This window comes from Esox lucius, chromosome 3, assembly GCF_011004845.1.
Source record: "Esox lucius isolate fEsoLuc1 chromosome 3, fEsoLuc1.pri, whole genome shotgun sequence".
Taxonomy (NCBI): Eukaryota; Metazoa; Chordata; class Actinopteri; order Esociformes; family Esocidae; genus Esox; species Esox lucius.
In genome coordinates this window covers 19,343,934-19,358,316 of record NC_047571.1, presented here as the reverse complement: position 1 = coordinate 19,358,316, position 14,383 = coordinate 19,343,934, and the positions used below count along the sequence as shown (strand labels likewise).

The following is a 14,383-nucleotide window of genomic DNA, read 5'->3' as shown; positions in this document are numbered from 1 at the left end:
TAGTTGTAGTGTTGTACTGCGTGGCCTTGGCTTTACACCTCTGCTTTTCTGGAGGCATGTTGTTAATTTTCAAGCATTACAGGTTATACTTTTGCATATTGTGACAAGAATAATTCTCAGAAATACACTTTTGGACAGTGACAAATGTTTTGTATTCAAGGACTTTGGAATTTAAATGATACAGTGACTATGAGGTTAGGTTTTAGGACTAAGGTTTTAGGACAGTTGGCTTCACAGATGTTACACATACCAGGTATATGCACGTTTGGTGAAGTTAAATGTAAGACTGTTATGCTGCAATGCTATTTAATACTCATTTCAAAATAACATTTCACAAAAGACCAATCAAATGCCTTCAGGTATCCCAGAGCAAATGTGCTATGCTCAGACCAGGTTTTGATTGATCTTGAATATCATATGTGTAATGACATTGAATATCATGGAAATAAGTACATTGGCAAACATATGTAAGGACCTACCACTCCCACCTACCTACCTACCTCTCACCTCAATGCATAGGTAAATTACCAGGCTTGGCACAAGAATTGGAAAATAACACTTAGTGAGTGAACATTCTTAAAATATTATCCACTGTGTTCAGAACATAGGGCCAATATCAATAGTTATTACATTTCCTAAAAGGGACTTTAACTGGTAGATTGATTCTATGATGGCAACATATTGTTTTCTGCTTGTATCATTAGGTTAATCTATTTGTCTTGTCCACAGAGCTTGAGAAAGAATTGGAAGAATTGGTTGCCACGGTGCAGGACAAGAACAATGGGAACTGTAAAACTAGTGAGTTTGAACAGCTTAATTATTTCAGGGTTGGCTGCTATCGTGATTTTAATTAAAATCATAATAATTAGATTTTGTAACACTTAATTTTAAGGGCTCCTTATTACAGTGCAATTACACTGTAAAACACTTAATAGTTAATTGCTCTAACTCAGTGGTTCTCAAACATTTTACACCACGTACCACTTCAGGAAATATTTTACTGAATATATATCCACTAAAGGGCACACAGCGTACCATAGTTTGAGAACCAGTGCTCTAACTAATCTAGAACATACAAGTGATGGTAATTCTAGTCAGTTCCAGATGTAACAACAGATTCTTGTTTCTACACATTTCAAAAACGTTTAGGTGTTTCAGTAGTCTGTTTCTTCTCAAAGAATCAAAATAATTTGTATGACGGGAGGTGGCCGTAGAACTATGCCTATACAGAAGTTGACTAACATTTTATCGAACACTTAAAACAGCCTAAAACCTTCTCTTCTTTTTTTTACACAAAATAGATTATTGAAATTGCTGTTTGCTATTAGCAAACGTTTGCTAGCTACCTTTTACATTTAAGTAATTAGCACACAATGTTGCTGAGGTGGCGCTTGAGATGGTGAGCCTTTTTTTTTTTTACAGAGTAAAGGAGTCTCAATTGAGTAACCAGTCTTGAAGCATGATTGGTTTGGCTCCAGGAAATCATTCGTAGCTGAATAACAAGTGTTGGTCATGCTCAAGTGTTCTGGGGAAAACAGGGATAATGTTGTGAGTGTGTGGTCAGGTGTCTTTTATACAGGTAACAAGTTCAAACAGGTGCAGTTAATACAGGTAATGAGTGGAGAACAGGAGAAACTAACAGGTCTGTGAGAGCCGGAATTCTTACTGGTTGGTAGGTGATCAAATACTTATGTCATGCAATAAATGCAAATTAATTATTTAAAAATCATACAATGGGATTTTCTGGATTTTTGTTTTAGATTCCGTCTCTCACAGTTGAAGTGTACCTATCATAAAAATGTCAGACCTCTACATGCTTTGTAAGTGGGAAAACCTGCAAAATCGGCAGTGTATCAAAGACTTGTTCTCCCCACTGTATACAGTACATACAATAGCCCCTCCCAGAAGCATCAACTTAATGGAAAGATAAACACATTAGTAGAACAGAGTACATGTAAACCCCTATGTTTTTCCTACTACGGATAAGCTACCATACCTTAATCAAAAACTTGACCTGAGCCTTCAACATCAGAATCCATAGCCTTTTATTAGCAGAATTAGGTGATAGGTTTTCAGTTGGCTTATACATATGCCTTGGTTTAGGGAGCATTCTGATGTTATTAGGAAAATTGAACATTTGTGTAAAAAAAAAAAAACGCATTCGTTGTTACAACCCTGTAATTAAAGACTGCAATTTTACATTTAGCTTAACACAGTATAATAATGAATACATGTTGTGAATCTGAATTTTTTACTGCCCCTCTGCCAAGATACTTGCAGTAGTATCAGTACAATTATTTTAATTGTAATTACTAACATTATGCAATTAGAATCGTTTTTAACATTTAATTACTACTTAATATTTACTGTTACTGAATATTCCACTTGGGAGAATTCATGAGGTAGTAAATGGAGACTGGCGTGACATCTTGCATCTCCCTGTTTATCTAGTTTTGCAGATTATTGCACTCCAAAATCAAGTAGCAAGATTGCAGAAGCAAACATTAAAGTTCAATCAGACATTTGAGGCAAAGATTGCAGGTGAGTGTCATTATTCTTATCCTTAATACTACTCTCAAATTAACACTCGAGTTTCTTACGATAATATTAAGAGTATAATAGAAATTGGAAAGAGAACATTTGAAATAATATTTGTCTGGTAGAGCTGGAGAATCAACTGGAGCAGACACGAGACCAGCTAAATGAAAAGAAAAGGCAGCTGAAAAAAACTGCCATTGCAATTTCAAAACTATGTAAGTTGTCAAATGTTACCAGATGATTATCTAGAGCCTAGGATATTTTTTTGGAAGCTGACATTATTTTATCAATGCTTAATCTGGAGAGCTGTGTTTTTTCAGCTGCAGAAATCATTACCCTTCGTGACAACCTAAATAACTTAGAAAAAGAATTATCAGAGCTCAAGGAGGCAAATAAGGCCAGGATTGAAGGTAAGTTGTGCAGTTGAATGTCTGTTTAGGTTGATGCAAATAAATATGCAAAGAATGGGGAGCAATCTAATCAAAATAGTACAATTAATCAGCTATGTATTTCCTCTTCAGAGCTAGAAGGTTTACTGGAGCAGAAGCATAAAGAGCTTGAAGACAAAACTACAGAACTGAAGGTTGCAGATGCCAAAAATGCAGAAAATGGTATGTTGACAAGAGTAGTTATTATAGTGGTATACAGTTGCATAAGTTTGCATACCCTGGCAGAAATTGTGAAATTCTGGCATTGATTTTGAAAATATGACCGATCATGCAAAAAAAATTAAAATTATAAGGATGGTGATCATATGAAGCCATTTATTATCAAATAGTTGTTTGGCTCCTTTTTAACTCACAATGATAACAGAGATAACCCAAATGGCCCTGATCAAAAGTCGACATACCCTTGAATGTTTGACCTTGTTACAGACACACAAGGTGACACACACTGGGGAAAATGGCAATTAAAGGTGAATTTCCCCCACTGTTGACCCTATAGTGGTTACAGCAGAAAAAGGAGAAGGTTCTGGAGTGGCCATCACTGTCTCCTGACCTAAATATCATTAATCCGCTCTGGGGAGATCTCAAACATGCGGTTCAAACCAAAGAGTTTGCATGACCTGGAGGCATTTTGCCAAGAGGAATGGGCAGCTATACTACCTGCAAGAATTTGGGGACTCAGACAACTATTACAAAAGACTGCATACTGTCATTGATGCTAAAGGGGGCAATACATAGTATAAATAACTATGGGTATGCAGACTTTTGAACAGTGGTCATTTGATAAATGTTTTTTTGCCTTGTTGTGTTTTATGATTGTACCATTCTGTTATACAGATGAATATGAATCCCATAAGAAATAAAAGAAATGTTTTGCCTGCTCACTTTTCTTTAAAAATGTTATATATATTACCAATTCTCCAAGGGTATGCAAACTTTTGAGAACAACTGTATTCAACATGTCTAAAAAGTTAAATACTGTATACAGTATGATGTCAGGGTTGAACGATACACTGCCTTTTTGTTTGGTTCTTTCAGTTCTGAAGGTTGTTGAACTCCAGGAAGAAATGAAACAGATTCGTGAAGAAGGATCAAATGCATCTGAAAAAAAAATATTTGGTTTGTCAATTTTATTTACATTACTAGTACAATGTATTATCATGAATAATTTAATGTTAGTGATAAATAACAATAAATGGCTTTGGGGAAAGTATACACTAGTCTTCATGATTCATTTTATTTCCCACACCCCAGAGCTGAATACAAAGCTTACAGCAAAGACAAAGGAGAATTTAAGACTGGAATCCAAAAATAAAGGTATGACACAGGTCCCTGAAAAAATTTATGTTAATCTCCAAAGCTTTTGTTCAAAAGATACATATATTCTGAACTGAAGTCTGCATTTTGTTTTAGAACTGGAGAAAATTGTGAAGGAAACAAAAACTGTTTGTGATGACATCCAGTCCAGCTGCAAAGGTGAGCTGTGCTTAATGTACATTGTTAATGGTTTTATGTATGGTTTACTATTTGTGGTGTACTGACCAAAATATACCACCCAGAGGGAACGCAAGAAAACAATAAAATCAAAGAGGAACGGAACAAACTGCAGCAGCAATTGCAACAGATGGAAGACCAATCAAATGACCTGAAGCTGACTCTCAGAGGAACCAAGGAGGAAAATGCCCGTGAGATATCCTTATTTACAGTTTCCAATCAGTAGGAAAGTGATTATTATGTAAAACAATAAACAGTGAACGTATTCAAGGGTTAACTAATAGCCTTCATTAATACCAATTACATCCAGGTGTTGTCTTGTTTAGTCTCAAGTCTTTTCTTTCTCCCATATTTCATTCTATTAAGGTTTGCAAAAGGAAAAGGCAAACCTACAGGAGACTGTGACAGGTATGAGATGATTATTTCTACATTTAGAATAAATCATTTGACAAAGCATTTGTGGAAAAGGGATAAATAATAGCAGTCATTACTACGTATAATCTTCATGGATGGTCTTATTTGCTTTCTTACATTTTTTTTGCTCTCTCCTTTCACACCATAAAGATCTGCAACAAGAAATTGAAAATATCAAAGCGGGTCCAACAGGTAAGATTCTTTGTCAGAAATGTTTTCTTCGAAAAAGCTTAAAAAAGAACTAACTAATGAATTTGCTTGGGTTACTCTCTTCTCTTAGCTGCTCCAATTCCAACAGTAAATCCTGATACAATTCTCCATAGAGGTATGTCGGGAATATTATTCCTATACTAACATTGTATGAAGCATGCTGTATGAATTTTCAGCTCTGTGCAGTAGACAGTTACTACATATAATCCTCTCTGCTTTCCTACCCACAGTCAAAGTGGGGTTAGACCCCAACACAGCCCACCCGAAAGTCACCCTTTCCGATGATGGCACAGAAATGTTGGTGTCACAAACACGACGGAATGTTGACAGATCTCCAGAGCGATATGACTTGGCTATTGCTGCTCTTGGAAAGATTGGGTACGACAAAGGAAGAACGTACTGGGAGGTGGATGTACTTGGGCAGACCTGTTACAACATCGGAGTAGCTAGTGCTTCTGCTAACAGAAACGGCCTATTAAGACTAAGACCAGCAAGTGGCTATTGGACTCTGATGTTGTCTAGGACAGGTGCGTTGCAGGCCTATATAGGAAAACCATTTAACCTTCAGCTCTCAGTCCTCCCCCAGAAATTGGGAATACTATTAGACTACCCTGCAGGAGAGATCTCTTTCTACAATGCTGGCACCAGGTCTCTCCTCTACACATTCACAGGCAATACATTCACAGAAAAACTATATCCATTTGTCAGTGCCTGTGTGGATATGCAAAAGAAGGATGTTCCAATTGTCTTTAATTCTGTGGGCTCAGTGTCATGGTTACAGTAGAGATACAGCATTTGACATGATATTCATATCAGTATAAAATCACATTGCTTTTCATTTTCATAAAAGAATAATCTTTCAAACTGTAGTTTTTTTCTGTGGTATCACTATTATACGATGTCAAACGCATTTTTTTAATCATTCAACAAATAAAATACAGCACCTGATATATAAAATGACATTTTATTTCTGGCATAGTATAAACTGCCTAAGAGGATAACCGAAGTGAAAAGATTCCAACATGCTAATACATCAGTTTGTTTAAAAAATAAAAAAAAGTTCACCAGATTCAATCCATGTCTACTCCTGTACCACTGAATATGTATGAACACTATACAGGCTCACATATTTCAACAGACCTATGTCAGCCCTGGCCAGACCAAAAAACCAACGTTCTTCACTGTCTCCATACATGTGCATCCTTACACACCATTACGTTTACTAATTTCTATACATCAGTGGGCCTATCCCCATGCCAGAATACCACCCGTGTGTTGTTTCTCTTTTCTGTACCCCCTTCTTCCTTATCCCTCAGTCCATGCCTGCAGTCCCAGCTACACATTTGTAGAAGTGGGCTACAAATACTGGGTCCCTCTCTTCTAGAATGTGCAGAAAACTGTTCCTCTCCTCCTCACTCCACGAGTCAAACCATTGAGTCCAGAGGCGCAGTTGGCACTCAAATATATTTGGTGGGCTGTCCTTCACCTACAATCAGAGTAGAAAATATGGTGATGAGGGTTTCTGTACTTATGAGATTGAGATGACTGTTACATTAGAAAACAGGATGACATACCGTTACATAATTGCGATTGATCGTAAGATTGGATGTACCTGTAGTGTATTGAGCGACTCAAGGAGGGTACACACTTTCCCTGGCACAGCTTTCCCCAACAGGTCCTGCAGAAATTGTTCCCGCTGGGCACTGGTCCAGCTCAGGAACCAGCTCAATACACAACGCTGCTCCTGAAGAGTCACATAGGAGAGAGGGAGGGGATCTCTGCCTGCTGCTAAGTTCTGAGAGGTACAAGACAGATTCTCCAAGCTAGGAGGCACTAAACATTGGGGTGCTGGCGGAAAGTCTGCCATGCTGGGTGACAGCGAACTGGACTGTGTACAGAGCCAACTTTGACCAGCAGTCGTGTCTAGTGTGTTGCTCCTGGTGTGGGGATAGTGTGTGCTGCTAGACAGACTATCTGCAGCCAAGGGCACCATGCCAGGGCATTGCTGTTTTGAGTCTTGATTGACATGGAAGAACCAGGACATCTTGGGGGAAAACAGAACAATAAATACAAGTAAATATATGCCTCATGTGGAAGTGGGACTTCCGACATACACAGTAGACCGCAGTGAAATGTGTTTCAGAATTGAGATTCAACAGACATTCACATTCATACCTCTGTGCAGGCTTGTTTCCATCTTTTGGAATTGGGGAAAAAAATATCTGTATGCTAAATATTCTACAACCTTTGATTTTGGCAAAAAAATGAATTTTTTGAATAATTAGAAAATATTTAAGAACTTAAAAATAGCCATAGACACCATAAACGGAATGCATATTATTAGAAATAATAATATACTGTACTTGTACAACCTTTGTTTTGTTAAGAAAGCTTTATTGATTTATGAATAATCAATACTCTGTCGTTTATATCTTAAAACATAAAAGGGCTCACTGACTATTAGTAAATCATAATTTTTTTACCACAACAAAGATTGTACAAGTAGGCCAGCATCTCTTCAAATTATATTCATAATTTTTTTTAATACCATTATAGAATAAATTAGTGAACACTTACAGAAGGACATTGAATATAATGGATTCGATAATTATTAATACATCAATTAATAGTTTTATGACGAAACAAAGGTGGTCAGTTGGTATTAAAATAATATGCATCCCATACATATCTATGGCCATTACTGAAAAAGATATTGAAGATATACAGAATTAGGTTTTATTAATTAAATGTCCTCTTTGACCAAAATAAATGTTGTATAAGTAGGTAATCTATTATTTGAAACATATTCATGTAGTTTGAGGAGTCTGATTTTATACTGAACAAAATTATAAACGCAACATTTGTTTTTGCCCCCATTTATCATGAGCTGAACTCAAAGATCTAAGACTTTCTCTACATATGGCTTAGGCTGGCCACAATAAAAGGCCACTCTAAAATGTGCAGTTCCATCACACAGCACAATGCCACATATGTCATTTTAGAGTGGAATGTCTACCAGAGCTGTTGCCCGTGAATTGAATATTCATTTCTCTACCATAAGCCGTCTCCAAAGGCATTTCAAAGAATTTGGCAATACATTCAACCGGCCTCACAACCGCAGACCACATGTAACCACACCAGCCCAGGACCTCCACATCCAGCATCTTCACCTCCAAGATCGTTTGAGACCAGCCACCCGTACAGCTGCTGCAACAATCAGTTTGCATAACCAAAGTTTTTCTGCACAAACTGTCAGAAACCATCTCAGGGAAGCTAATCTGCATGCTCGTCCTCCTCATCAGGGTCTCGACCTGACTGCAGTTCGTTGTCGTAACAGACTTGAGTGGGCAAATGCTTTGGCGTCTGGCACTTTGGAGAGGTGTTCTCTTCACGGATGAATCCCGGTTTTCACTGTACAGGGCAGATGGCACATATGGCGTGGCGCGGGTGAGCGTTTGCTGATGTCAACGTTGTGGATCGAGTGGCCCATGGTGGCGGTGGGGTTATGGTATGGGCAGGCGTATGTTATGGACAACGAACACAGGTGCATTTTATTGATGGCATTTTGAATGCACAGAGATACCGTGACGAGATCCTGAGGCCCATTGTTGTGCCATTCATCCACGACCATCACATAATGTTGCAGCATGATGATGCACTGTCCCATGTTACAAGGATCTGCAAACAATTCCTGGAAGCTGAAAACATCCCAGTTCTTGCATGGCCAGCATTCTCACCGGACATGTCACCCATTGAGCATGTTTGGGATGCTCTGGATCGGCGTATACGACCGTGTGTTCCAGGTCCTGCCAATATCCAGAAACTTTGCACAGCCATTAAAGAGAAGTGGACCAACATTCCACAGGCCACAATCAACAACCTGATCAGTTCTATGCGAAGGAGATGTGTTGCACTGCATGAGGCCAACGGTGGTCACACCAGATACTGACTGGTTTTTGGACCCCCCCAATACAGTGAAACTGCACATTTTAGAGTGGCCTTTTATTGTGGCCAGCCTAAGGCACACCTGTGCAATAATCATGCTGTCTATTCAGCATCTTGATATGCCACACCAGTGAGGTGGATGGATTATCTCGGCAAAAGAGAAGTGCTAACTAACACAGACTTAGACAGATTTGTGAACAATATTTGAGAGAAATAGGCCTTTTGTGTACTTAGAGAAAGTCTTAGATCTTTGAGTTCAGCTCATGATAAATGGGGGCAAAAACAAAAGTGTTAAGTTTATAATTTTGTTCAATGTAGAATATAATTGATTCATCGATTACAAATAAACGAAAAGTTATTTACGACAGAAACAAGGGTTGAACACTATTTGGCATGCGGGTTGGAGTGTCTACCGCGCTTTGGGATCACAACATTAATAATAATAATAATTGTTCGGCAAGCTTTTCACTCTTTTACCCCGGTCCCTAACTACGGAAGGTAACCTGTACGGAGATACAAATGTGAATGTCGGTGTTGACTCGAATGTTAAACAAAATGTTCACCTCGGTGGTAGCTAGCTATTCGTTGCTAGCTAGAATAAGTAATATTTAGCTAATTAACGTTACAGAATCAGGACAACGTCAGTTAGTAGTACTACCACTTGGCCATCCCTCTAGTTACTGGTGTTTAATTTGATCTTCTACCACATCCCTAGTAACAGTAAGGCAGGCTAGCTAGTTTAAGAGACAGTGATGCACTTCCTTGTTTGTGTGCTAACATTCACTGGCTAATGTTACTTAGCTAGCTAAGCTAGTTAACGTTAGCTATAACACCGAGAACTGGTTACATTTTTGACAAGGCGGAAAGACTTTGAAACCACATGAATGCTTAGATAAATAAAACACATAATTACTCACCTTGCACCATTTCACCACCAGTCAAATAATTCTTATTTGCAGCATATTTTAACAACACAAAAACATCCAACTCAAACCGACCGACCAACAACACTTTCAGCATTTGCGCTACAGACTGCGCAGATAATATTTTTACTGTTAAACTTGCGCAATCAATGCGCAAGAGTTGTATTTTTTTGTTTTTAACGGAGTTTGCTTGTAAACCGTTATAAACCTGTGAAAAAGCAAATTAATCCCCTTTCCTTCCCATTCTTATTGATGAAAACTATAAAATAATACTTTACTCATAATTTATTTTGCAGATAACATAATACATTATAAATAATACAATAAATACAATAAATATTAACAAGTTCAACACAAGGGTATAAACATTTCAAAATATTTATTAGGCTCCGCAAGCAATTGCACTTTGCTTTGTTTTACCGTATTATTTTAATTCTACAGTAATTTTAAATCATCTTCAAGAGTTTTTTAAATGTAGCCGGCTTGCATTCATGTATGAATTACTTACCATACATGAAAAAAAACATTATAAATTTACTATCAAACTGAACCCTAATGTAAAACATGATGACCCACACACGTATTGCTGTTGTTTTTCAAAGGGATTTTTATTTTACAGTGGGAGTCATGGGGAAACAGAGGAGAGACTGTGGTGAAGGGTGAAGAAAGGTATTGAACCCTGGTTCCAGAAATGAGCCATTTCTGTTCATGTGTGCCAGGAATGTGACCACTGGACCACAGCTCCAATTATTGGCACCCTCAGGAGCGAATGGTCATTAGGGGCAGATGGGGCACAGCCCCACCTGTTGTCAACAGAAATAACTGCAACAAAATTATGTTATTTTATTTCTCGAAGAGTACTTCTATAATTTATTATCTATGAATATAGCATCTTCCTAAATTGCATATCATTTGTGTTAGGATTTTATTTCATGTTCATTGGTCCCTGCCTTATTGCTTCACACTGCGTTCTGCCGATATGAGTTTGCAGTAGTAGGCCATAGGCTAAGCGTGAATGTGGGGCTAGCCCGTCTCTCACAATGCAATGTACATTGTACGTGTGAAAAGATTAATACGCATGCTCAAAATGTTAGTGTGATCAATGTAGATCACACGAATTTGATGCCAAGTGGGGCTGACAGCCGGTAGCCCCACTACAGCGTCATTTCGTATTTCAGAGTTGATTGGCTGTGTCTGTCTGACGCCAACATTAGGCGGCAAGAAGAGCAAGGAGGGTACATTTTTAGCTAGCTTGTTAGCTTCACAAACACCAGATAACTTGAGAACATGACTAAAGTGGATTTGAAACCCTTAATTTGGAGGAAAAACTTGAAGTAAAGCAACATGATACCCATCAGCCACAGGATATTGTCATCACTCAAACTGCTGGTAAAAGTTACTGCGGGTTTAATGTGGAGTGGTTTTTGATGAAAAAGTGGCTAACGGTTAGCATACAAAAGAAGGCACTCTTCTGTTTTCCATGTCTGCAATTTGGTGGAGATGGCACTTGGTCGAGGATGGGTTACAAAGATTTTAAACATCTTTCTGAGAAGATTGCAAAACATGAGAGCAGTGGGAGTCATCTGGACAATGCTGTGAAATTGGGCTTTCTTGGAAGGGTAAATGTCGCAGCCCAAGTTGACAGTGCATACAGGCACTCCATTGAGCAGCATAACAAACAGGTGGAGGAAAACAGGTATGTTCCCAGTCGGATCATAACGTTTTTAACTGTGTGGAAAATGTGAAACCGCACTGCGGGGGCACAACGAATCGGTGGATTCCCTGAATCCTGGAATATTCAGATGCACATGTGTGAGGGTGATTCGAGACTTCAGAGGCACTATGATGCTCAGACCATCTTCAAAGGGACATCTAGCACTGTACAAAACAAACTGTTAGAATGTATGTATGAAGTGTACAGGGAGGAGATAGCCAAGCAAGTGGATGAGACATAATTTGTTGCCATACAGGCAGATGAGACAACTGATGTCTCCTGTAAATCACAAATGGTGGTTGTGTTGCGATACGTGTTCCCTGACAATACAGTGACAGAGAGGTTTTTGGAGTTTGTGGAAGTCAAAGATAAAACTGGACTCGGCCTCTCTAATAGCATCAAGGGTGTGCTGGAACCACTGAAGCTGGGAGAAAAGCTGATTGCTCAGACTTATGATGGTGCAGTAATGAGTAGAAACGTCAGAGGGATACAGACGCTAATGAAAGAGATATACCCACATGCCCAGTTTGTTCACTGCTATGCTCACCAGCTGAAACTGACCTTGCAGCAACTTTGTTCAGCAAGGATGAGCATCCTGAAGGTGTTTTTGCAGATTTAACTGCTTTTGCCACCTTTTTCTCTGTTTCTCTGTTGCAGCACTTGGTGAGGCAACACAGAGACACATTCCAAGGCCACCTGCTGTACCATGGAACTTCAAAACTAGTCAATGCAGTTTGGGAAAACCGTGCTGCGCTGCTCCTGTGTATGGAGGACATACGCACACAACCAGGATGGGATGAGGGCACCATAAGTGAGGCATACGGCCTGTCAAAAAAACTCTGGGACCGAGCCTTTCTGCAGTTGCTGGAATTTATTTTCATAACTATGCCTGAAGTTGATGTTTTATACAACACTCTGCAAAAACTAAGCATCGATGCATATAGGATTTGTAGTACGCTCACCCGTTTCAAGGAGAATGTCCAGAATATGCTTAAACAAACTGATGAATGGGCTGCCACCATTCACGATGGAACAGACGAGCCAGGCCGACGAGTAACCAACACAGCGCCGGTGATGAAGGAGGCATGCGACACAGTCATCTCCCAGGTGAAGCAGAGGTTTTCACAAAAAGACCACCTGATCGCTGCCAAGCTGGTTGACAGCTCGCTCTTCCCACAATGTCCTGTCATTCCCTGCATCTGAGCTTGACTGTGCGGTGAAACTATGGCATATAGGAAACGAGGAAAAGTCGAAGTCTGAGATTCACACTGGTAAGACGGCCCTGTCTCTGTTAAGATCCATCCATGAGAACAACCTTTAGGAGGCTTTTGCTGAGACCGTCACTCTGCTGAAAATTATCATAACAACACCTATGATGACATCTGAGTCAGAGAGGAACTTTTCCACCTTGAAGAAGGTAAAAACCTTCACTCGCAATACCATGGGACAGCCACGACTCAACCCATTGGCCATGTTGTCCATAGAAAGCCAGCTGATTCAGCAGCTACATGACTTCATTCCCAAAGTCATTGAAAGGTTTGCCCAGAGGAAGAACTACCATGCCACCTTTCTCTTAATGTGAGTCCTCAGTCTTGGTGAGTGAAAGCATATTTTATCATTCTGCCTTTGTGGTGCTGGTCCGTGCATTGGTCATATATTTGTGCTTAATTAATTGACAAGAAGGTCTCTCTCTCTCCAGTATGTGTACTACAACACCTGGTAGAAGCAAGCCGCTCTGCTGTTAAAAGTGTTTTATGGAGCCACGCTGTTTGTTGATGTGTGACATAAACACATCAGTAGCAAGAGGGAGTTTTGTGGCTTTAATGGTATGTATCCAGTAGTTGGCATTCAGGCCAAATAGGAGAACCATTGTGTTTTCTCAAAGAGGTTTCCCAAAGTGTAAAAAACTGTTCACCTAAACTGACTGACAAAAGGTACAGTGGTTCCGCACCCCTAAAATATTTTACTTAATTTTTATTTTTTTTTGCATTCCATTTCAATAGATCAGGGCAAATACAAATCTGTAAAAAAAGGGATAAATAACGTATTAAAGCCGCTAAGGTAAATAACATATTTAAAAAAATTTGATACTTGGATGATATCTGGATATAGTATTATAACCATAATATAATCATAGTATACCATAGTATAATCTGTGATTAACTGAAGGACATGTACAACATGTGTCCCTGTCAAGTCATCATAGTATTCATATGTGCCATTGGTGCCATCATTATTCTGGGCCCATTATTGTTCTCACTCTATATGCTCCCTCTGGGCAATGTAATCCGAAATCACAACGTAAACTTTCATTGTTATGCTGATGACACACAGTTATATATTTCAATGAAGCATGTAGAAGCCCCTAAATAAGCTACCCTTGGAAGCATGCATTTCAGATATTAGGAAGTGGATGACAGAGAATTTCTTGCTCTTAAACTCAAGGAAAACCGAAATGCTCGTTTTAGGACCCAAAAAACAAAGAAAATTGTTAGCAGATCTCACTGTGATCCTCGACGGCTGCATGGCCGTATCCCAAAAAACTGGAAAAACCTTGGCGTTACCCTTGACCTTGACCTCTCCTTTGAAGAACATGTAAAATATGTCTCAAGAGTTGCTTATTTTCATCTTCAAAACATTGCAAAAAAGAAACTTTCTATCAAAAACTGATGCAGAAAAATGTATTCATGCTTTCTAGA

The 14,383-nt window shown here is 38.9% G+C and overlaps 2 protein-coding genes across 5 annotated transcripts in view; one reads left to right on the top strand and one right to left on the bottom strand.

Annotated features, from left to right (window-relative positions):
• Positions 1-5,991, top strand: part of si:ch211-14a17.10 (putative leucine-rich repeat-containing protein DDB_G0290503) — a 28,531-nt gene extending 22,540 nt beyond the window's left edge. For all 3 annotated transcript variants that reach the window (XM_020045541.3, XM_010889311.5, XM_010889301.5), the window contains 13 exons: positions 730-798; positions 2,452-2,541; positions 2,664-2,753; positions 2,859-2,948; positions 3,060-3,149; positions 4,023-4,103; positions 4,239-4,301; positions 4,398-4,460; positions 4,544-4,669; positions 4,845-4,886; positions 5,043-5,084; positions 5,173-5,217; positions 5,333-5,991. In XM_020045541.3, the coding sequence (XP_019901100.2) occupies positions 730-798; positions 2,452-2,541; positions 2,664-2,753; positions 2,859-2,948; positions 3,060-3,149; positions 4,023-4,103; positions 4,239-4,301; positions 4,398-4,460; positions 4,544-4,669; positions 4,845-4,886; positions 5,043-5,084; positions 5,173-5,217; positions 5,333-5,886 (1,445 nt within the window). In that variant the 3' untranslated portion in view covers positions 5,887-5,991. The remainder of the gene's footprint in view (positions 1-729; positions 799-2,451; positions 2,542-2,663; positions 2,754-2,858; positions 2,949-3,059; positions 3,150-4,022; positions 4,104-4,238; positions 4,302-4,397; positions 4,461-4,543; positions 4,670-4,844; positions 4,887-5,042; positions 5,085-5,172; positions 5,218-5,332) is intronic.
• On the bottom strand, positions 5,837-10,102 carry c3h14orf119 (linkage group 03 C14orf119 homolog). 2 transcript variants are annotated; one of them, NM_001303862.1, is given in 4 exon segments: positions 6,056-6,495; positions 6,498-6,588; positions 6,715-7,146; positions 9,965-10,076. In NM_001303862.1, coding segments are annotated over 3 exon segments (687 nt in total). In that variant the 5' UTR covers positions 9,965-10,076; the 3' UTR covers positions 6,056-6,331.
• Positions 10,103-14,383: the final 4,281 nt, after the last annotated feature.